This window comes from Lytechinus pictus, chromosome 15 (assembly GCF_037042905.1).
Source record: "Lytechinus pictus isolate F3 Inbred chromosome 15, Lp3.0, whole genome shotgun sequence".
Lineage (NCBI taxonomy): Eukaryota > Metazoa > Echinodermata > Echinoidea > Temnopleuroida > Toxopneustidae > Lytechinus > Lytechinus pictus.
The window spans coordinates 25,077,501-25,102,495 of NC_087259.1; the positions used below are offsets into that span (position 1 = coordinate 25,077,501).

Sequence of the window (24,995 nt, forward strand, 5' to 3'; positions counted from 1 at the left end):
CGTCCGCGAAAAATAAGACAAGCAAGAAAACAAAGGTCCTCACTTTCAAGGGGGGGGGGGGGGGCACACTTGCGTAATAACGATATATTTACATTACAATTTTGGCTCTCAAAAGGAGGGCACGGGCCGGCTATGTCCCCCTGGATCCGCCAGTGATTCCTATAGTTTGTATAGAAACACGTTTCATCGTGGGTTGTAATTGAGATGGCATTTTGAACGATTTTAAACAAATAAAGAATTCATTTTCATATTTACCTATCTCATCTGTCTGGTTAATAATTAATCTGAAGTATTCAGAAAGCGTACCCTGGCTTGCGGTTTCAACCGGCTTTTCAAACACATAGTATGATAGTTGAGGCGATATGTCTTCAAATTGGCCACATCTTCCGATCAGTGGAGTAACAAGACAAAGAGTTTTGATGGGGTCAGATATGGAGTATTGGGCAAGATTTCTAAAAGGTTGCGAGCGATTAAGCAAGCGAGCAAACGTTTCAACCCAATTTCAATTTCAATTTCAATTTATTTGGCAAATTAACACAATCAAGAAGTTACAAGAAAAACCCAGATACATATAGATGAGCCAGGACCTCTGAAAAGCAGCATGTGCTTACATTTCAATACCAAAATCTAATTTTATGAGAGATTTTAGCATACTTTACAAAAATAATATCGCATTTTACCATTTCTCTCTTTATGCCCCCTCCCCCTTTTATCCCTTTTTCTTTGAAAACTTTCGGGGGAGTCTTTGGCACACAAGGCCCCCCCCCCCCTCCCCATCTATGCGCCTGTGCTTCCAGTTTTTAGCAGATTCAAACTTTAGAAAGGAGAATATAAAGATCCGCTGCGATCCCGTTTGATAAGACAATTAAACGATATTTTTCAATGGAAACTAGAAAGCATACCAAATCTCAACTTGTTAACATCCATGTAGGCTCTGCATTTTACATCTTAGTTTACGAATTATATGTTATTGTTTATGATTCCATTCTGTTAACTGGTTAAACGGGTTGACTGACTTTAACCTGTAGACAACACGTAGAAGTCTCCCAACTCTCTTACACTTATCTATTTTCTTGTCGCGAACAAAAAGCCATGAAATATTGAAGAAAAGTACGACACCCTTTCACAAGCTAATTTGTGAATCATATCAATTTCTATTTCGGCACCGAGCGCAGGATTATGGCAGCTGTTTTATTATGTTTTGATATGGCAACGGTATATTCACGCTGGTATTGTGTTTGCGTTGATAGGATCATTTCCATAGGTTATTTTTTTCTTCTTGAAGAAATGGATTGGTTGCGCCTATTTTATATCGGCTTCGGATCGTTGACCCACCCCATGCCCAAAGATCAACGACTAAGAAAGAGAAAAAAATGAAGAAGAAAAAGATATGATATTGAAGGGGAAATGTACAATGTCAAAATATTTTCTGGATATTATGTTGAAATCCGTCACAAAAGTTCGAATTTCCTTTTAAAAGATATTATTTTTATTGCCACTCAACACTTATACAAATAAATCCCCGTAATATTTCCCCCCTCATTTTTTAATCATTTTGCCACTACCCTCTCTCTCGTTTTCTCGCTTCACATCTAGTCAAATGTTTATAGCTCTTTCAAATAACTTTTGTCATTTTTGTCTTGTTTTTTTTTGTATCGCGCTCCTCTGTGTCCCAGTTTCTTCGTTTCCACCCATGGGCACCCCATCAAAGAAATACCGCAGGTCTACTTATGATCGTATAAGTCTACATCCTGCCTGTTGGAGCTGTAGCCTTCCGCATTCTTTGGTCTGCCGAGGCTATTTCTGTGTGCGCTATGAACGCCTAACTTAGCCGGGTAATATAGGAGCGCCTCGAGCCCCTAACAAGGTGGATATGTGCGCAATATAAATACCCTATATTATTATTATATCCAGACATATGAAATCAGATTAGCCAACATCGTATTCTTTACCTTGCATGCTAATATTTTCTCTACGATGAAAAATGTTATACATCAATAATTGTCCCAATTATCTAACAGAAGCAAACGATTAAATGAGTTGAGAGGTCGAAATTTAAATCACGATTATTCAATTAATAGACTGCCAATCTGATATACATTGTACCACGGCATATATATATAGGGTCCATGATCTTGATAACCGTCAGCATCGCTTCGTGTGCAAATGTCATTCCTGTTATGCTTAAAGACCTATTTAAACAGAGGCTAGGTTAAGTTTACCAAACCCTTTAGGTCCGTCCTACGAGAAGTTTGACAAATAGTGTGAATATTGACCACTATTAGGCCGTTACCACGGAGATTGAATAGTTCTTATCAGGATGCAAATTGGCCCAAAATAGCGGTGGTAAAGAATGTTGGTTGAAAAATCTAATTTTGTGGGGACTCCCGTAAACGAAAAGGCCTATTGTAATTACTTTATTAGCATTGGAAATTGACCTTTGTTTGTTTGTTGAATTGCGAGCTATTCATTGCATAGGCTTCGAATCATTATTCTTTCACCTCTGTGAACCACCAGCCACCATAGCCGTCGTCGTCATCACTATCCTTATCACTATACCAAAACAACTATCACTAACAATTCCATCAGGAGTATACAGCATCCCCACCAGCATCATATCATATCATATATCATCATCATCGTCATCATCATCAGCAGCATCATCATCACCATCAACATCGTCATCATCATCACCATCATCATATCATCGTCATCATCATCATCATCATCACCATCATCATCACCATCTTCATCATCATCATCACCACCAACCACTACACCTGGCCATCACCACCATCATCAGCAACATCACCACCTCCAATATCATTATCCTCCTCCTCCTCATCATCACCACCACCTCCATCACAATCGTTGTCTCCATGCAAAACAACAACAACAACAACAACCAGATGGTGATTTTCATGTTTTTTGTCCACGTTTATTGAAAGAAGTGTGAAGCCCAGAGCATTCGTTCCCCCTCCCCTGCATAACCGCGTAATAATGTTGAATTCTTGTCTAAATGATATTTGTAAACTAATATTCACCTCTCCTATTTTATTATTATCTTAAACCCAGATTTCCTGCGATGTTATCCTACTCATCCTATCATCCAGCGGATGTAATCGAGTAAAAAAATAAGGATCCTCATGACCTGAAGCATTACCGACGCCATTTTGAATCATCTGATGAATATCTCCACTTGGCTTTGTGGGCATGGACACAATGAACTAAACATTGGTAGAGAAATTATGCGAAGAAACGGGGAATATGCTTTTAAGTCATCCATTATCCATCGATCCTGCGTATATTCATTAGAGCCTATTCAGTGTCACATCATGAGTCATTATTGTAATAAGACACCCAACGCCTCCATACATCCTTAAAGAGAAATAACGAGTTTTAAATAGAACGACAAGATTGAATATAATTGATGTGCTCTATGCTGAGAAAGTAGGGTTGTATTGTGCTAGAAGTAGGAAATTTCTCCCATCAAATTTCGCTATTAACTTGCGATGAACGTCTTGTACCAAAGAGCATAATTGTACTCATACCGCATGGATCATGGATGGAGTAAGATAACACAATATTTCTGCCTGTGTAATACATCGCTTGCACAAATCCGACATTCAGTCGTTAAGAAAGCGAGTCAATTTATCACTCTGTTGTTGAAAATATGCGTTATACACCAGTGTTAGATATGCTTTATAAAGCAACTTCAGATCTCGGATTCGTCTTTTAAGAAGGATGGGAAGGGATGTTAGAGCCTTAGCTAGTGGTTGCTATGGTAACGTGCATCCTCGATGTACACCAACCTCGCTGTGGGAGATACCTTTCTCGCACAGACAGGTGATGAGATGCATTACACACCTAGCCGAATGATAAATTATTACTGAATTAAGGAGTGATTGTGGTCAACATGGATATGTATAGTAGTTTACTGGTTGGAGGCTAGATGTATGGTCCATGCTACATGTATATCAAGACAATCGACTATCCCCCAAAAGCATCTATGACGCTTGTTCTATCAGCATACACCCCCCCCCCTCCCCAGGATACATGCACCGTTGACCATGATGCATTTTGATAGCTCCTGAATATTGTGATCATTGATGTTGGTGACATAGCCTAAAACCCACTTCGATTTTGTTATAATTATACACGGTTATCATAGCAAAATTTATACGATGTGTCTGCTGTATACCTGGCCAGTCCTCTGTAATTTGGTATTTTAAAATGTGTCTGTCAAGGTGATTTCACATACATGTACATGTTATTTTGATAATTATTTTTATACATGTCCCATTATGATAATGAGGAATTGTTTATAAAACAATCTACATGAATGAGCAATGATCCATACGGGGATCAGTGATATGAATTGAACATGTGATTAATTAATGATTGGCAAAAGTGAATGATATTCATCGTTAACGATGATTACCCTGTGAGGGAGTAACTGAATTCCGATAGGAATAAGCGATTTGCAGGTATAGGAATTGATTATGCCTGCAGCTAATGGGAAATATAACGTAAATACATTGGAGTTGGATCGTGTCATTTTGTTGAAAGAAAACTGAAATTATAATGCTTTTCATCATGTTCGGGGTACATTATTTTGAGTTCTATATCATTCAATGAGAACATACGGTGCGTTATTTATATATGTAACCTTTATATTTAATTGTTAAACTTAAAGGGGAAGTTCACCTGACAAAAATGTTTATTATAATAGTATATAGCAGAAAAAATACGAATAAATATTCGTGGTTTGAGGAAAATCCTCCAAAGATGTAAAAAGTTGTTTGATTGATTCTCTCCTGGTTTTTTTTATTCCAGCAATGGGAATGCAAATTCAAATAAAAAAAGAGCATTGTCAATTCGTCAATAATACAAGAAATTATTTCATTGAAAAGGATAAAAAACATTTCCATTCATTTGTACTATAATATAGGCCCATCGAAGGTTTATGATGGGATGAGTTTGATATAATGGCAAACGTATCAGAGTTTGCACCACGAGCAGCGTAATAAAAAAATATTAGCTAGATTTCCCATTCTATTATGCGAGCATTGTTGATTGTATTTTCTTGAATAATCCCGCGGTTTCAAATTTGTTTTTGCGTTATGCACCGTTCCTACTGTTGTGTGATCCGTTACGAAATCCACGATTGAAGTCGTAGCTGATCGCGAAAAAAAATGAACCATTCAAAATTTTCTATGATCAATACGATCGCCACGACTGATGTGATACGATATGATACGATCTGAAAATATCACTACGATTACTCCACGGTTTAGACCACGGTTTCAATCGTAACGAGAATCAGTCGTGACAGTGGGAGCTGCATGCTAGGTATGACTAAAATGACTGTGTCCCATCTTCAAGCAAAGAGAATGTTATGTGGGAGATGGTTTGTTTGCTTTAGTCATACCAACGAAACCGACTCCAGAATGACCAAAGTGATTACTGTATTTCCAATGACTAAGTACCAGTCGGTTTGGAGTCGAATCCGCCTATTTGACTGTGGCGTTAAATTGTTGAATGTATCAATGTTTTCTGAAATTGAACTATGAGGGCAGTATACTTGTATTCATACAACATTCAAAATAAGATTTGCAACATACGCAGCTTTTCATGTACGTTATAAGTAACATTCTTTAATGTCAAAAAAGATAAATTCATATACAACATCATGTATCTTACACGCCTAAGTACATTTTCGGCATCATAAAGTTAAGATAGTGTATTGTAATTCACATTATAGATAAAATAAAACAAAGATTTATAATGTGAACATGAACTGTATTTTTAAATAATTGCTTACAATGCAAAAAAATATTTATAGGAGATCTTAATTATCGATTTTGAAGGTATTGATTTATAATGTTAAAAGGTGTACATAGTTACAATGTAATCAGATTCCACTCACTTCGTGCACTTTCCACGATTTCACTTTCTTTCAATCATTTAATTGTCTATATTTTTGTAAAAACGAAATAGAGAAAACAGAGGTTACTTAGTTCTAAACTGCAATAGACATGGTGGTTTTATTTTGTATAACTCAGTTCATCACTTCTTTTGTGTCTTAATATATTAATTGTAATTTTCTCACTTGCCTGTATAATAGCTCAGATTATTGTATTCTAATTGGAGAAAAGGTGATTAAAACACGAACGTGACAAAGATTGGAATTAATCAGAAATATGTCCCAAGCTTTCCTGGAAGTAGTTTGTTTAAATTACGAAATAGATAGATGGTATTGGACAAGAGAAAGAGAGGTGATGAAGAAGTAGTGAAAGAAAAATATATATGAGGATAAGAGACAGATTAGAAGGGGGTAAGAGGAAGAAGAGGGGAGGAGGACAAGTAGATGAAAAGAGAAGAGAAAGGGATAAGAGACAGAAGAAGGGGATTAGAGGAGGAGGAGGAAGAGGGGAGGAGGAGAAGAAAAGAAGAGGAGAAAGGGGATAAGAGACAGAAGAAGGGGGTTAGAGGAGGAGGCGAGGAGAAGAAGGAAGAGGAGAAAGATGATAAGAGACAGAAAAAGAAGGGGGAGGAGAAGAAAAAGGAAGAGGATAGAGATAGAAAAAAGACAGAAAGGGGGCTAGAGATGGAGAAGGAAAGGAGAAGAAAGAGTATAAGTGACAGAAGAAGGGGGTTAAAGGAGGGCAACAAGGAGAAAGTGAAAGAGGAGAAAAAGGATAAGAGACAGAAAAAGAAGGGGTTAGAGGATGAGAAGAAAAGGAGGAAAAAAATGATAAGCGACAGAAGGGGGTTAGAGGAGGGGAAGGAGGAGGAGAAGGTGAAGGAGAAGAAAATGAGGAGAAAGAGGATGAGACAGAAGAAGGGGGAGGAGGAAGAAGGGGGGAGGATGAGGAGAAAGAGGATAAGAGAGACTGATGAAGAAGGAGGGGTTAGAGGAGGATGAGGAAGAGGGTAGGAGAAGAGGAAGAGAAAGAAATGGAATCTCCTGCATGGGACAAATTGAAAAACAGGGAGAGATAAAATGCTCCAATTACATGTATAATCTCTATTAATCATGTAACCTTATTTTCGTGACATTCTCAACAGATCTTTAATGACAATGAGAAAATATTTCACCAACAAAACTTCCTCCCCAAAAATGTTTTGCTTTGCCCTATTAACAAGTTAAAAGAATACAATCTTAACAAATTTGAATTGTTAATGAAAAAATAGATAAGATATTGGAAGTACTGGTCAAAATCAAAGTACAATATTTAAGAATTTTTTTTGTTATGTTCTACTCTATCTTGTAATCCACACAATAGATAGATTGGATAAGAACAATAAAGTCTTGTATCAAATTATTGTGCACTAAAATGGATCATTAAAACAAGGACATGGACATATATAATATTCTACAATGAAAATATAATAATTTTTAAGTATCTTAAGCATTAAAATACTGATTCTAGCTTTTTATAATCTAAATAAAGACATTATGTAAATGCAATATGCAGCACACACAAAATTATATATCCACTGTCTTTTTTGATGAAATTCACTTTCGAAACAGCAGCCACGTTATAAAGTACTTAACATAGCTTACATATTTAAATACAAGGTATTTGTTCGCAATCATTGTAGAGTATAACATGATTGAACTCAATCCCATCACCTGGCTATAAAAGAATCGATTCTGTTCTTTTTATTTGTCTCTCATGAAATTCAAAATCTCGCGTTCTTCCCAGAGTAAGCAAGATAATTCAGAAATAAATGGACAATAAAATAGCGCCATCTGTTGTAAAGATATAGGCAGTGAAAGCCAATGACATACCACATTCACTTTGAACAGTAGGCCTACAGGCATATTACCTGAAATAATCATATAGTCTATGGATCCTTACTCAGGCTGCCACAGTTTGATCTTCTAGTCTGATAATATATACCCACTGGAATGATAAATACCTTTCCGCTACTCTTTCCAACTTCAAACCACAATATTTTCCACAAAAACAATGTTTATAATGTTTTTTTTTTAAAGTAAAGGTTCAAAAAGGAAACTATCATATTCTTTGACAATCATTCACAGTTCAGTGTGTTAGGAAAGGATCCAATGCGATATCAACACACATGGGACCTATGACGGAAGATTCATCGTATGCTATAGGCCCTTGGAGCTCAGTTCTCTTTTGACAATATGTAGCCCCCGGCAGGGGCTACATTAAAGGGGATTATTGAGCCCCTTTAATATAAAATTAAAAAAACAAATATAAAAGGAAAACAAACTTCCTTGCTTAGCTAAAATGATTGATCATGGTTGATTGAGGGAATAGATATATTTTGTTGTAAATTGGAAGCATATAAAAAGAAACAAAAATTACATTTCAATCAAAGCACTGAAACAAATACAATATTAGTTGTGTTATGTACAAATAAACCTTTGAGTGGGTTTGGATTGGAATTCTATTCTTACAAGACTGTGAACCAGATTCTCACTTTGACATGACATTATACACTCACATGGGATACTGTCAATTCAGTAAGGAAATGGCAAGAGAGGAATGGCAAGAAATGCTTGAGAAAAGGTTGGATATGAATCGCAGCAATATATAATGGCTTGCTCATTCACTGATTTGACTTAACCAAGGCCCGAGACCCATTTTATAAAACATGTTATAACTAATTTGCAATAACAGTCTAAAGCTTCTAAAATCATTTGATTTGATTGGCTGATAGTAAACTTGTTATAGAAACTCTGTATTTGTTATTACAATAAGTCTTTATGAAAATGGACCCAGCGATTCTAATAATACTTCATAAGTCATAATCTTTCATTTAGGAATATGAACAATGTCTCTTTGTAAACAAAATAAATCACATCGATTGGTCAAAGTAATGCCACTTATAGATGAGTACTGATCTTATTTAGATAACATTTTCTTTTTGGGTATGTTTTTATTCCTAAAGACTCTCCAGAAAGCACAAAAGAGAATTCCTGACGCTATTTCATGCCCAGTCACTTATAATTCGTAGGCCTTTTTTAGTCTTTGTTTACCAAAGTATTTTTATTGTTATATTGAAATTATTATGATAATAATAACAGCTCAAGAATGGATAAGTCAATACTACTTGAATCCGGTGAAGGTAATTCTTAAAGGAATATCCTTCACAAAATGTTTCATTATATCAAAGTTCACGGTGTCATTTGTCCTGGAGGTTTTTCTTCCAGAGTAGCCAAACTGTCAAAAGATAATGTTTGCTTAAATATTACGGTGTATCAAGTAATGTATGTTGCCAAGGCACGTTCTATGGAAAAAACCTCCAAATTAAATTGTTATCAAAAGGTACAATTCTTCAATTAGGGGTATGAAAATGGCAAGAAATGGTACATGCAACCCTGTTGTAAACTTCTTGGTAATCCTTGTCCAGGTAGCTTGCATTTTTAATACAATTAGGTACAAGTATGACAGCTGGAAGTCTTCTAAGGCGCTTCAACTCTTTGGTGAGATTGTTCAAAATGTCCTGACTGATTGATTCACCTTATATAATTGATATTCAAACAACAATAAAGTTTTTTGACTTCTGAATCCAATACTATCAAGGTTAACTGCCGTTCAACAAGTCAATGAAATGTTCAATCAGACTGTCAGCGATCACGACGATGATGCCGGTGTTGAGGTCATTTTCGACTACGAGACCCTGATCGTCCGGCGACATTCCGACATGACCTGCAACACTGCTTGCTATATCGTGGAAACCGACAGAGATTCGCCTGAACGATGAGATCACAGTCGGCACTCTTGCTGTCATGGCAATTATTCTCCCGGGAATTAGCTAAAACAGGACAATCAGATATCAGAAAATTAAATTCAATTGACTGATTATAATAACCTTGATAATTAATTTCTAATGTTGATCAGAGGGAAACAAAGTTTACATTCTCCCCAAACATTAACAATAAAAGGCAATTCCAGCAGCATTATGTGTCATGTTTTTAACATGTTTAAAAACATATTAATTGCAGTAATACGTTGAGAATGTGATTTATATGAGCACCAATGATTTTTAGAGATAGATATTAACTTGATAAATTTTATCTCTAAAATTTGCTACGATGTTAAACAAGGTGTTTGTTCATTTTCCCCATTTTACACAGCAAAGTATCAAGACAGGTTTCTATTCACAGAACTTTTTCAATCCTCAATTCACACTTATTCACACTTACCTGCATTTCTGGACTCTATAGGTGAATGACAAGCTGGTTTGAAACATTCCCGACTTGAATTCGGCCTCAAGCTCGCTTCGCACTGATCACTGAGCCGTCCTCCGATAAGACATCTGACCTCCCGAGTTTGCATCCCTTTACCGCATGTGACAGAGCACTGTGACGATAAGGAAAACACTCAAATCAGTGGTGGATGAAGAGTAAAGTGAGAGGAGATGATGGAAGGGCTAAAGACAGCGATTTTCCGTTTCAAAAAATGGTCTTTTCCATTTCTGAAAATCGAATTCCACATTAACTGGATCTAAAAACCTGAATTCCGTTTTGCAAAGGTGAATTCCATGAATTTTTACATGAAAAGTATATGAACCAAACATAATTTCCATTTTATTTACCGGTAAAACGGACAATCACTGTCCCTAAAGGGGGAAGGGAAAGAAATGGCAAACGCTCCGCCCATTTTTGTTATCTTTACTTGAGTTTTTAATTTCTCGCTTTCCTGGTGAGAATCCTCTCTTTGGGTTGAGGAGAAGAAAATAATGGTGAGATGAATGGATGGTGGCAGTGGCAGTGGCAGTGATTAACCTTGGTAAAAATGGAGATGAGGGTGTCGATGGTAATGGGGTTGATGGTATGGTACTGAGAAGTTGATAGTGACAATATTGAATACGATAATGGTGAAGATTAATTATCATGGCTTGTTTTCGTTGTCAGTGTTGTCTTTGAAGATGATGATGGCATATTGTTGATGATAGTGTTAATGAAATTGATGATTGCATTGGTGGTGAAGGTAATGGTTAAAAAAATTTCAATTAAGATGATTTATTTGACAATGAGGAGGTGGTCACTAACATCACATACAATGAGCCAGAATCCTCTTAACAACTCACTGGTTTCCAGGCCGACGTCATCCAGTCCGCCGCGCTTCTTCGCTGCTGCTGACAGTTGGGCATAACGCATCGCAACCTCTTGACAGGAGGGTTCAGCGAACAGGATGTATCGGGGTAAATGATGAGCTGGCCAGAGCGACTGATACCCTGACACACAACGGCTCGTCTATGGAATGAACTCTGACAGTCACCCTGGCACTGGAAGAGAAACCAAAATGAAAATGACAAGTCATGAGAGATGCTTGACAAGAGGTATATATGCCTTCAAACTCACTTCTAATCAGAAGCTCAGAAAAACTCAATCGCTTTCTTGTTTAATAATAAAATTAAATAATTCTATATTTGGTAGGACCCAACTCTTATCGACAATAGTTTTTGAGCATCATATCCAAGAAAATATTGATTAGTTTTACCTCACTTTTGTCTCACATGTCCAGAAAATATGAGAGATTATGGTTTGTGGCTATAAAGGGGAAAGTGTTGGATGGTTCTCCATGTCTTAAAACTCCTTGTTTGTTTCCACTTGGTTTACAAGCACATTTTCTGATCGTCTATAATGGCTATCCCCACTCGATATACTATCAATTTAGTCTAATTACAGTGTTTGTTACAACCATCAGTTGGTCCTATCTTCCTGTGATCAAGCCTAATGACCAATTGTCAGGTTTCCACTTCATCTACTTATATATTTTTTTTTACTTTGTCAAATGAAAATTTGGATCATAAACAGTTCATCTATTCCTCAAACCCAGTGAGTGTTAAACCAAGTGACTGAGATGAAATAGTTATACCCTAACTGGACAAAGTGGTAAATGGACTAATTGGGGATGAGACCATACAGATGAGAGAAGAACTGGCTGTAGACAAACGAAGACCATAACATGTAAGATAAGACCTAATGGAAGATAGATAGGTGGGTGTAGACCAACTGGCACCAGAATACTATCCCGAGCTCAGATTATGCAAGGACAATATGAAAATAAGATACAGGATGTAAAATGGTCCTACCTGCCCCCAAGTTTGGGGTACCCACTTTGCTGGGCAGGGACGTCCACCACAGATCTGTATGGAGAGAGGTTTTTCGACACCCTCACAGGATCGGTCCTGTACACGGGTGTTGGTGGCCTCTGCGACGCAGAACACACGGCGAGATTGAACGTCACATGTACCTGAGCACTGACAGATACACAATAGGAAAAATTACTGTATTTAGTCTCATTTCTTTGTAACTAACATATATAATTAATTCGCTAGATTGATAAATTAAAAAGATATTGACAAGCATTCTTCAAAGTCTCGTCTCCAAAATAAATACATGCAAATTGACAAATAAAACTTCCATGATTGCACTATCTTGTAATGTTTAGAATAAGCTGGTAATGAAAAACATCTTTAATTTGTATTATATAATAATAGACTTTACATATAGCAATCTTTCCTATTTTTGATCCAGGTTTCTTTCTAACCCTTAAAAGTTTAAGCTTACAATGCCACATTAACTTCCGGGCCGCAATTGAAGATCAAGTATTTTGAAACCAACAACAATGTTCTAACAACAATTTCACCAGAAGAACTAGACCGTCATACTTTCAGAAGAAATAATGAGATATTTTATTTACCGGGCTCCATGATGTAGTAGCCCAGACGCATGGAGTAGTGGTACATGATCTTCGAGACTCTGGTCGTTTTGCTGAATCACATCTGTTTCCTTCTGAGCATGACACCCGACGGGTTTCCTGACCTTCTCCACAGGTCTCAGAACACTGTGGGACACAATTAAAATGATCATATCAGCCATAAAAAGACATCTCTTAATACTAGAGAAGATGTTGATTTCATATAACAATAAACAAAATTAAAAAAATGATGGCTTGACATTCTCAATAAAAACCATTAGGTATCCAGTAAATAAATCTTACACTGTTTACATTATGAACGACACAACGCTTCCCTTCAAAATGAATAGTACTTTCATAACTATATATAGTAAGAAAAACATCAACGGTACAAGTGCTAAAAGTAACTGCGTCCTTCCAAGTCTGCTATCTTGGGGGAGGGGTAAGCAAACGTCGATGAAAATAATGAGCCGAAAGATCTGTATTTTGAGTTTTATTTCTGGATTTTGCACGGAATTCTGATTTCTTGCATACATTATTCATAAATAAGCATAAAAAATGTAATTACACAACTCTCAAAAAATAACTGACAAAAATTTACGTGCTTTTATAGATTACACAATGGCAACATGTTTAATATCAATTTTTGACGCAATCGCGTGGTCGATTGTCAAGATTGTGAAGGGGGCTATTAGAGCTAAGGAACAGTACAATCTAAGACTAAAAGAAAATGAAAGAGCTAAAGATGCAAAAAGAATAGCAGAGAGAGAGAGCGAGGCAGGGGCAGACAAGAATATGAAGGACACAAAAGACTTAAGTATCAAAAATGAAAAGGTGGAAAGAATAAATGAAACACATCCTTACCCGAGACCATTCAGAAACAATCCACTGTGGACCACAGTCATTTTCATCACAAGGCATATTAATGTGTGGTTTAGTGGTTTGGTTACATCTTTCGTTGGGGACTGAAGAATCAAGACCCTGCCCCATCATGAGCCAGCAATGGACCGTACGAAACCGGAAGCTGGAGTCACAGTCTCCGAGGCAATTGCTCCAACTTCCAGCCTCCCATCTGTACCACACAAAACAGAAAATTAGGAACTTGTATAGACATATGACTGAAATGCATATCATTGTCTGCATACAAGTTCTTTGACCTACATTGCAAGTGTCCAGAATTCTTAAGCTTCAGGTATAACATGCATCACTTTCATAGAAGTTACACATACTTTCTTTTATCTCATACATGTTTATATTATCGAGAACTTCTCACAGACATTACATAGAATGTGCACAGCCATGGATCAAGAGCTGTAAGTTATTTTTGTCATCAAACTTTTAATCTACCAACCATCTTTATTTCAAGATGAAAATAGATTTTGTAACTTAATAACGTGTGTACTTTTAAGCCCGGGGGAGGGGGGGCACTGCCATTGAAGAATGAAAACCATCTGCGAGTAAAAAAAAACATGGAAAAAGAGTATTTTTCTGGCGTAAGTGTGGTACACAAATAGAGTGTCAAATACACTAAAAATGAGAAAAAGGTCCTCTACATCACAATAAACCTTAAACACAAAAAAGGTATTTGCACTGACTGAGGACCTACTGTAACAAGATCCATGAATGGAAAATCCTTTAAACCATCTCATTAAAAAGCCTGATAAAAGAGACCAAATTCAAAATTAAATTGGATAGTATAACCCCAAATCTCAAACCTGAATCCAAATCCCAAATATACAAAGTGATTGTGTAAAAATGGAACCATCCTGGTTTAGCGTATGTCTGAATAATTAATGAAACCCATGTTTAAAGGGGAATATAACCTTTGGAACAAGTAGGCTTGTGTCAAAACAGAAAAATCAAAGAATAGGAACAACGAAAGTTTGAGAAAAATCAGACAAGTAATGAGAAAGTTATGAGCATTTGAATATTGCAATCACTAATGCCATGGAGATCCTCCAATTGGCAATGCGACAGGGATGTGTGATTTCACATGTGAACAACTTTCCCTTTGATGGACTATAAAATACCCCCAAAATGTCTCTTTTTGCTTTTTCTTATGGTGATACAAACTCTTTATCCATGATGTATTCTTTAAAAATCTGTATTACATGCCCTCCTGTAGAAAGAACACATGGTCTACTGATGGATGTGATAAAAGAGGCAGTTTAAGTCAAATACATACTAAAGTAACGGGGAGAGTTGTTCACAAGTGACATCACACATCTTTGTCGCATTGCCAATGAGAGGATCTCCATAGCATTAGTGATCGCAATATTCAAATGCTCATAACTTTCTCATTATTGTCCGAATTTTCTCAAACTTTCATTGATCTGTTTCTTTGATTTGTCTCTTTTCACACAAGCTATCTTGTTCCAAATGTTTCATTCTCCTTTAAGGTTTGCAAATCTTGGACATCTGCAAAAAATCCAAGTTTAGGGTGCCCTAGCGGAATGCCCTTGAATCCTCTTCAGGGTGCTTTTTTCAGGATGATTATCAAGGGCGCTGTCCACTCTTCAATGGGAGCACTGGCGGTTCCATGGGGGGGGGGGGCACAGCCGGCCTGTGACCCCCCCCCCCTTTTTGAGAAGCAAACTTGAAATTTATGTCAAAATGCCATTCAAACAGAAGTGTGCCCCCCCCCCCTTTGAAAGTGAAAACCTTTCTTTTTTTTGCTTAATTTTTTTTTGGGGACACAATATCCTAAATTTTTTGTTATAAACTTTTTTTTTGCTTGTCAGATTTTTCCTTTGAAAAATGTGCCCCTCTTTTGGAAAATCCTGAATCCGCCCCTGAATGGGAGTGACACCCCCCCCCACCAGCCATTACCTGGGCTCGCATGGTTTTCCCGTGCACTCTTTGGCGATGACGTCAGGTTTGGTATCGATATCACATTTCGTATCGTCCACTTGCTCCTCATCACCATCGACACAGTAAGCATAGTCCCGAATAATGCCTGATGAATATTATGATTGAGCAAAATGTATAAGTGATCCTTTCCATATTAATCATGTTAATAGGGACTTTACTTTACAGGATGGGAAAGTTCCAGAGAACTCAATAGAACAAGACCGATCAACCAAAGTGGTTCCCCCTCTTCCCATATGGAAAAAAGAATTCTCACAGTTTCCTGCAATTTTATGGCATTATATAAAATAAAATAGTATTAAGAACAAGGCAACACAACCCTCTTCAATGCACTCTACTATGTTTACACATTACCTGTACACATGTGCTCGACTGGATTCTACTCTAGTATTATTAGCATTTTCAGGAACAGCCCTGTCCTGTAACATAAAGTCCCGGGCCCCATCTTACAAAGAGTTAAGATGATCTGATCAACCCAAGTATATGGAAATCCATCAATGTCACAATTTTTTCCTCAGGAAATTTGCACAAAGTCCTTTGAAAACAAATATATGCACACTGAATTTTCAAGAAAACTATACATTTATTAATGGACATCATATCTAGAAAATATCTTGAACAAACATGCTTTTCAGACGATGACATCACTGGCTCTCAATAGTTGTGGTTGATAGGATAATCAAATTCTTTGTAAGACAGGGCCCTGAATAACTTGACTGACTAATCTGATGGTTATCACTGCTGGTCATTTTCTTAATTTTATGGAAACAATGATAATTGTGAAAGACTAATTGTAAGCATTCCCATAATCGTTACCCCTTGAGTTACCATCAGGTAAATGATAAAAATCTCCATTATCTCTATGTTCCCCTCCTCAATTATGTTAACTTCCCTATTCCTTCTCCCAGGTTGACTAAATCATGAATATTTAAATTGTAAATACTCTGTAATGTGATGGGACCTTATCCATGCATATATTACTTTGTTATTGTTACTCACAATCTAATTTGAATATTTATGTACCTTGTACAAAGACAACCAAGAGTTCTGTTGAATAATAAATCAGGCAGTTGAGCACAGGACTTTAACCAAGCAAGATCTACCCATATTACTTCTGTACTTGTGCTAAGTTGGACAAGTATCGCAAATACTGTGAGCTTACAAATCGCTAAATGTAGATCCTACAACTGGTGGCAGCGGTGGGATGAAAGAAGAAAGAATACATACCTCTGCCACAAGTTGCACTACATGGCATCTTTGCTGTGAATCGCCAAAAGAATTTTGGTGGGGGTTGGGTAGTGATAGCTATCGTAGTCATTGGCTCAGTGGTGGTTGTTGTTGGGGGGTTTGATGTAATGGCATCAGAAGTGAGGAACGTGGCCATCTCGTAGGTTGTCTGGATCTCTGTCTTCATATTGGTCGTAGATGGTGCTGTCGTCGTGGTGTACCTCCTCGTCGACGATGCTCTCGTTGAATATCCCAATCCATTCTCGATGTCGGAAGATAAGAAATCATCGTAATCAGATTCTGACATGTCAAGATCTTCCGGGACTTGAGATTCGAAACCGAGTTTGTTGTCACCCTCATGCTGCTTGACGATGGGCTGGTCGATGATCACGTCAATGACCACGTCACCAGCATGCCTATATTCTTCGGTCTGGAGGTCGACTGTAACCATCTCTGGAGTAATTGACTCCTGGGAAGGGTGTGCAGGGTGTGAAGGAGAGTCCTCTGTTCTATAGGGCGGTCCGTATGGTTGCCCCTCTGATTAACCAAAATAAAAATGAATAAATCTTCTCTTTGGAACAATGACTTTAGATAAAAACACTGTACTGCCACCTTCAATATACCAAGAAGATAAATCTAATGGAACGGAGTTCATTCGAACTAATTGGACCCACAAAATACTGATAGCATGGCCTTTCATCTTTTTTTACAGATGTAATTATGTCCCTATAAAACATGTTGTGAATCATCACCCTCATCATCATCAGTAGCAGTAGCTAACAAACTGGAAATAACATTCATCATTAATTAGTTGAAAATAGTTTAATTATTTACCTCCATCTTGCCTTACTCCATCATTCTTGGGCCAAGTGTTGCCTGTTTGAACACCGTCCGTCTCAAGGACAATTTGGCCTCTATCAGCGGCCCCTTCCAGTGAGGCTATCTCTGGCCAACCTCTGGGCCATTCCGGATCTATCCCCTCCGGTCCCTCACCCCACGGGCCAACCACAGGACCTTCCACATGGCGTATCGGAGCTCGGAAGCTGATATCCCGTGTAGTGTTTTGTGTACGCACATCATCACGCACAAGCGTGGTGTTATATGTACTATTCGTTTGAGCTTCACGGCCAATGGAATGTGTTTTGTCAGTACTATGTGTATATTCCTCCAATCCTCCTTCAGATTGTTGAATTGGAATTAGAGGTCTTTGAGTTCTTGAATTCCTTCCCACAGTAGTGTCATTTACACGAACATTAATACCAATATCCTCATCGATCAAGTCTATGTTTGTCCTATTAACGACATCAATGTTAGCTGTAGAGCTCTCTTTTGATAGCAATGGATCATCTACATTTATTTCACTCATATTTACAGGATACAAAGGAGGATTTATATTTTCTGTTTCTAGGAGCGACTCTACAGCTTCAAAGTGCCTTGGTATACTAGTTGTTGAGTTTGTTAGACGTTGATGAGGCTGCGAAGAGTTTTCAGACGAGGGTGTTTGCGTTGATGTCTCAATAGGAATAACGTATTCATATTGTAAGGTGTTTGACGAACCATCTTTTAAGTTGAAGATCTATTGAAGTGAAAGAAAAATATTCTTTCATAAAATGTTCTCCATTTTAAATGTATATTATACATTTAAAATGTGGAACATACATGTATTATTTGTTGGATTACATCATGTGAATAAAAAAAATTGAAAAAAATCCTTGAATGGGAACTGTCCTTCAAGGAGGTCAAACAGAAGGGAATCTTCTTAAAGACTTACCGTATGTACTTCATGTTTAACTTTGACCTTAATACATAAAAATCTAGTTTAAACATTTAGAATTCATTAATCACAACATCAGAAGTTTGATATGAATTGCAGTTATCGAAAAATGTCAATAATCTGTGATAGTTTTTTTTTTCTTGGATAACATATTTTGCTGTAAATGTGATGGAAGTGGGTATAAACAAAATATACAAGACTACATGATAAACAAGTTGCATTCTTTGTAAGGGATCAGGGTCTGTTGGGGCATCAGACTTTTCCTTCAGCCTTTTACTAAGGGGGGGGGGGGTCAATGAAAAACCTGGTATGAAAAAGCCTCAGTAAAATAGCGTGAATGTTCCTCGTCTATCAGAATTATTCAATATATTTGGGGGTATATTTTGCATTACTATAGTATTGTTTAAAAGTATTTTCAAATCCAAAGATTCTTCCATATTTATTTGTAATTCAATTTTTTGTTGTATAAAAAAAAATTATAATACATTATATTGTAACATCTAAAAATAAATAAATTAATTGAATTAATTGAATTGAAAACAAGGTGGGTGTTTCATAAAGTTGTTTGTAACTTGCAAGCGACTTTACAAGTCTTGTGTGTATTATTTACCAAAAGACAGGATCACCAGTCGCACGTAAAGTCACTCATTACATACAAACATCTTTATTGATCATCTACCAGGATGACATTGAGAGGTAATGGAATCACTTATTACCCACCTGTAAATGAAGAGTTTCATTAAGTGGTCCCCTGGCAGTGATAATTTCTCTTTCTTCCCAATGTAAGCCATTGAATATATTTCTTCTTTGGTAGCGTATTCCAGAACTAGCTGCCTGGAGATATTTTGAAAACTCAGTTTCTATCCTGAAGTTGCCATTGAGCAAGTATTCACCATTGAAATTTCTCAGTGCTGAAAAGGTAAATTTTCAGAGAAAGGTTTTAATTTCTCTTCAATGAAAACTTTAAGTAGGCCTAGATGCATCGACACATTAAATGCACAGATAATATACAATAAGTCCTGAGGCTTTGCAGGATGGATAGATTCCACACCAGCAGTGCTGTTTCATATTCTTTGAAATCAAATTCAAGTGAACTTACAACATCAATAATTATCATTAAATTTGATTTTTTTTTCCGCATCTCATTACAAATTAAAAACAACATTTACAATTATTTGTCGAAATATTGTGAGACCAAATATTGCGGCCTGTAAACGTTTACAATATTGAGAAACAAATAGCATTATTATTAATGTAGTCTGTGTAAACATTGCTTGTTCATTTTATCAATTGGGATAACCAAGACAATCAAGAAGTCATAATGTAAAATTTGAACTTGATTATATATGATTATATTGATCATATACTGCTTGAAAAATCAACAATGCATATTTTAGACGATTTAATGGTTTGAATGAGGACGCAAAAGATGCCCTTTTATTTCAAAATAAAATACTTCATAACATGAAATATATGGAACTTTTATTTTCCACTTACCTAAATAAGTCCTCACACTACGAATCTCGGATATCTTTATATTTGTTGCACCGACTGGAACTTCTATTAAATCAGTGTAGCCTACAGAGAAAACAAATACAGTAAAGTCCACATGACGATTAACACAACAAAACTTAACACATATTTGCACAAATTTCTAACAAAAGCATATAGAACATGAACATCAATTTCGTTCAATATATTTTTTTCTTTCACACGCTATGTAATGATAAAAATAATGGAGCAGTATCTTATTCTACTACTAATCATAATTCTCTTTTTAATGAATGCTTCAACAATATTTGATATGAATTGTTGATCAATTATTATTTGTGAAATATATATCATACTATCATAGAGCATTTTAAAGACATTTTAGTTTGAGATATAACCTGGGGATATAATATTAAAGGCTTACCTACTTGTAGATTCTCAGAGATGATTTCACTGAAGACCAAGGTACACGAGCTCCCGTCGCCGCCGCATACACCGCATCGGTCTGGATACCTAGTTGAGTTCAAGTACCCATCACATCCAACGCTCTGAAAAATATAAATAAATGAAGAAATGTTATTTTGAGCCATTTATGGGCATGGTGGCTCATGGTAGAGCACCTGCCTAATGAACGAGAGGTCGTGGACTTGACCCCCGGCCGAGTCATCCTAAAGAATTTACAATTGGGAACTTCTGCCTTCTTGTCAGGCCCCTTTCGAATTGAGAAGGGTTATAATAATATGTTATGTTATATATAGCTTCCTTCCAATGCTATCAGGTGTCAACCCCCTTACTTCACAGAGAACATCACATATTCAGGCTGATCAAGAAGTCTTAACAGGATGACCAGCAACTTATGTGTGCCCGCAAAACAAAACCCAACTTCTTCGCACATAGCATTCCTTCAGCTGTCATGCAGCATCATCAGTTGACTCCAACTTCTTCAAATTGAAAGAAAAATGGAAGTATGCTTGGAAAAAATGAGAAAAACACGTTGAAGTAACCACCAACTCTGGTACTGAGATGCTACTTCATGCTGAACTCCTCCATGAAGAGTGGGTCACTCTCTGAACCGTTTACGCTGTGACGTTGGCTGTTTCTCAAACAACACTACATCTGTCAGCTGCCTGCCAATGCGGAAGCCTTAAGAAGCTGCAAACCACAGAGAGTTTCAAGTGTGCCAATCTAGGAAGACTGGGTAAGAAGAAGTTGACCTGGAACACCAAGTGACCAATGGCAAGGATACAGTCACTCTGTAAATACGTGTAAAACTATCTGATATCTCATACAAAAGAAGAGGAACAATGATGAGGCTGACATAGATAGGTCATCTCTCGAGTGCACCAGACTTGGACATATACACAGCTGATGAAATACGGTAAAATCATCATTGGCTTTTCAGAGTCTATGGTTTATTTCAAGCAGCAGCAAATCATCACTGATTATAAGACAATACGGTGAATAATCAGTAGAACAGTCGGGTGAGCATTTCATGAACAGTTATGACAGTGCTCTTTGCACTGATGATGATTATATGCTAATGAGATGCTTGTGTCTAATTGGCTAAGAGAAAATTTGCCATTGGAAATCAGTGTTAAGATACTTCATGAAACGTTCTCCAGGATTCCAATAACTTACCCAGCATGTCCCGTCGATGCAGACCCCCGTCTCTGGAACCCCATTCCTGAACCTGGCACACCTAGTCCCCGATGGCACCCCATGTTCTACGACTCGTACCTCCCCTTGGTTATGTTCGTTGTAGCAGGCAAGAATACATGGGCTGTGACCATCCCCTGGACAGGATAAACAGTAAAAAGCAAGTTAAGATCAGAAACCTGGATATGGTAGGCACAAATTCTGCAGATTGGGTCAGCTTATTGCTCTCTACTAATATATCTATAAGCCTTTAACAGCATCAGCATTTTCTTGAATGTGATTTCTTAAAAATAATCAGATGATTATGTTGAAAGATGAAGATGTGTGGGATTGGTCTAAGAACTGGTTTACCCATTTTGGCTAAGAGATCATCTTCCCTTCAGCTTTGATGAAATGGAAATCAGACCAACTAAAGCATGTAAAAATTGCTCGGAAGTGTCATCAAATCTTTCAGCTATGATGAGAGCGAGTGCCAGTGAGATGAAATGTAAACTTGGACATAAACTGATTAAGCAAGAATGAAGTTGTTATGGCCCATCTGGAAACTTGACCAAGTTGGTTAACAGCGGGTGGTAAAGAAGGGCTCATGTAATGAATTTTCTGATGTTTTATCACTAAGAAGATATCCTATCAAAACCAAGAAAAGTTGTTAGATCAGACATCTTGCCAGATAAAAATGATATGCTTTTCAGGTGGAATGAGACCAAGTATTCATAATACAGGATGGGATGCACTTGATGATTCCTGTATTTTCTTGTTGATACTTACTTTCTGACGGATAGTAAGCCTTCCATCTTTCACCAGGAGGAGCAATCTCCTGACACCGAGCAGCACGATATCCTAAATCAAACGAATTAGGACAATTCTGCAAAAAGAAGAACAAAAACAGGATGAAATAGATGGTTTCTTGGTATTGCTTTTTCAGGCAACAAGTCTGATAGAAAATTATGGTGGCAACAATACTCAAATATTATATTGTACTATAAATTTTCAGATATTTTCTTAACTAAAGTAGTTCACATGATCATATGAGAAAAGTTTCTTACCTGTATTCTACAAAGTCTATACTCTTTTTGATAACCAGCACAGTTTTCAGGGGCTACCTCGTTACTCCTGAAAGAAAGAAACAAGAGAAAATAGTACATCTACTTCTCCTTTCAAGAAGAATTACTTTCCATCTTCTCTATAAGAATGAATAATGATCAAGTTTTAACAAAGAAGTTCACCCTGGTGTAAATAAAAAAAGTGGATTTTGTGACATCATATGCCAGCAGCTCTCCATTGGTCAAGTGATAAAAATATCATAAAATGCCACTTTCTAAAGCAAGAAAATTATTCTACTTAATAATATAGTTATCACGAACCATTAATCATGGAAATTTCTACTATATGATTAAAGTATGGAGTGGCTGTTTGCATAATTATGATGTAACAAATTCAAATCTTTTTAATATTCATAACTTTATTCCTATTTGATGATTTTTTTTCAAATTTTCATCAATAAATTTCTCAATTTTCTGTATACATTAAGACACCTATATCTTTAGAGGGTGAACTCCCCTTTAATACTTACATATAGATATAGCTATTTTCTATTTGCAGTTTAATAATTTATCAAGAAACTTCATACTTCAATTAAGAATACAACTATTTATATCACGATAACCTATATATACTAATAGATTTTACACCGGGTTATGAGGTTGCTTGAATTATCTTTTTTTTTAAATTGAAGCTAAAAATTTATATATTAAAAAGTACTTATTTCGGCAGAAGTTTCAATAGGTAAAACCAAAATCGTGCAATTAAAGCTTCGATCATCTTGGATCATACCTTTCATCGAGGCAAACCCGTCGTCTACCCTCGACTCCTGTCCCACATGAAGCCGTGCAAGTCGTCCAGAGACCATAGTCACTCCAGTGGAAGATGCCCGCGGGTACTGGCTAAGGGAAGGAGGTGGGGTGCATATAAGGGGATTTGGTCAAGTAGGAGTGGCCCATTGGGAAGTAGAAGTGGAAGACAGGAAAGGGGGGGGGGTCGATGAATCAATAAAGTGATTAATCCATCAATCAACAATGGGAAGAGTTTGGGGTGAAAATGGAAGGGAAAACAAAACAAATGAGAAGGAAAGTTAATCTATTAACACTTCATATTCACTGTACAACATACAAGTTCATTGAGAATACTTTTTTTCTGACGAAGAAATACTTGACAAAAACAATAAATAATGGCACAAATAAAAGTATCGACAAAAACAAATAATCACATTAAATTTTTTGACAATGCATTGTGAGCAGAGTGGGCTCGTCCTTCATTCGACCAGGGACCCTCTCACGTCCCTGATTCGACCGGGAATTGTTAGTGAGGGTATGTATATACATAGTTGAACTATCTTTGTTACTCTCAGAGAGACTGGATAAGTGAATTACATCCATGCTTCAGCTAATGCGTGTAAAGAGCAGTGATTGGTTGTTAACAAATATCAACCATCTATCATCTTTTCTCAATAAAAATGATTTTCATACACCGTGTCCCGACCGTGTCTGTACCGCGCCTATCAAAATTTATTTCGTGACAAAGCAGACGATAATCCCGTCTCGGATTGACAACAGCGGGCGCACGTGGGCAGAAAACAATGTGAAATTTACTCGAGAGACACGAGTAAAATTGTTCAGAATCACAGACGGGGCCTATCTATTTTTAAGATTATTTGAGTGAAAATGCCGAATGCCAAGATATGCAATGTCTCCCTATAAAATAAATGCCCAGACATTCAACAAAGGAAACAATTCAAACAAACAAATCCGCCACCTCAAAAGCCACCTATAAGAACAGCAAAATATAGGCTATTGATCATTCCATAAGTAATCGAAACAATATCACCCACTTACATACCAACCCACTGCCTTATCAAATAAATAACAAAATAACTACTTTGGTATTAAAGCGATATTTTCATCATGTAAGGTCCAGTTTGGCACCATGTGAGAAGAGGAAGATACTTTCCTCAAAGCGAAACATTTTACAGTGCGTATCAAAAAAAAGTTTACACTTTGAAAAAGCCCTGGGAATTAAAAAAATATACAACATGTGAGTAATTGTTCACATATATTCTTGGGTTTGGGGCTCATCTATCCAATGAAAGTAAAATTTTTGACAGACTGTTACACTTGAATGAGCACTGTCCATTTTTGTAAGGCTCGCAGAAATCTGTTTGCGCAGAAATGCTCGTTTTCACGCTGCATGTCAAGGGGAAAAGGCGAAATAAAACTTACCCTGCGAAACAT

At 36.9% G+C, this 24,995-nt stretch overlaps 3 protein-coding genes across 4 annotated transcripts in view; 2 read left to right on the forward strand and 1 right to left on the reverse strand.

Annotated features, from left to right (window-relative positions):
* The window catches only part of LOC129277974 (uncharacterized), a 35,873-nt gene extending 29,671 nt beyond the window's left edge, over window positions 1-6,202 (forward strand). For both annotated transcript variants that reach the window (XM_064110080.1, XM_054914164.2), the window contains one exon: window positions 3,076-6,202. The gene's annotated coding sequence lies outside the window, so the exon portion shown is untranslated. The remainder of the gene's footprint in view (window positions 1-3,075) is intronic.
* Window positions 6,013-24,995, reverse strand: LOC129277492 (ADAMTS-like protein 2). Its single transcript, XM_064110047.1, has 17 exons — window positions 24,984-24,995; window positions 23,542-23,651; window positions 22,755-22,821; window positions 22,477-22,573; window positions 21,691-21,845; window positions 20,477-20,600; window positions 20,059-20,139; window positions 19,282-19,472; window positions 17,622-18,363; window positions 16,788-17,324; window positions 15,522-15,648; window positions 13,557-13,764; window positions 12,696-12,839; window positions 12,085-12,252; window positions 11,077-11,274; window positions 10,190-10,346; window positions 6,013-9,798 (listed from the first exon to the last, which is right to left on the reverse strand). The coding sequence occupies exons 1-17, from the start codon at window positions 24,993-24,995 to the stop codon at window positions 9,644-9,646; spliced, it is 3,273 nt and encodes a 1,090-aa protein (XP_063966117.1). The 3' UTR covers window positions 6,013-9,643.
* On the forward strand, window positions 6,371-6,928 carry LOC129277491 (uncharacterized). The gene has a single exon (XM_054913660.2). It carries the CDS (start codon window positions 6,371-6,373, stop codon window positions 6,926-6,928), a length of 558 nt encoding a protein of 185 aa, XP_054769635.2.

Excerpts from the sequence above, each read along its gene's own strand:
- LOC129277491 (XM_054913660.2), top strand. The coding sequence starts at position 6,371 with ATGAAAAGAGAAGAGAAAGGGATAAGAGACAGAAGAAGGGGATTAGAG.
- LOC129277492 (XM_064110047.1), bottom strand. Across the intron at positions 18,364-19,281 it reads ATGAAACTCTTCATTTACAG|ATCTTCAACTTAAAAGATGG; the intron begins GTGGGTAATAAG and ends TCACTTCAATAG. Across the intron at positions 10,347-11,076 it reads TGACGTCGGCCTGGAAACCA|TGCTCTGTCACATGCGGTAA; the intron begins GTGAGTTGTTAA and ends TTATCGTCACAG.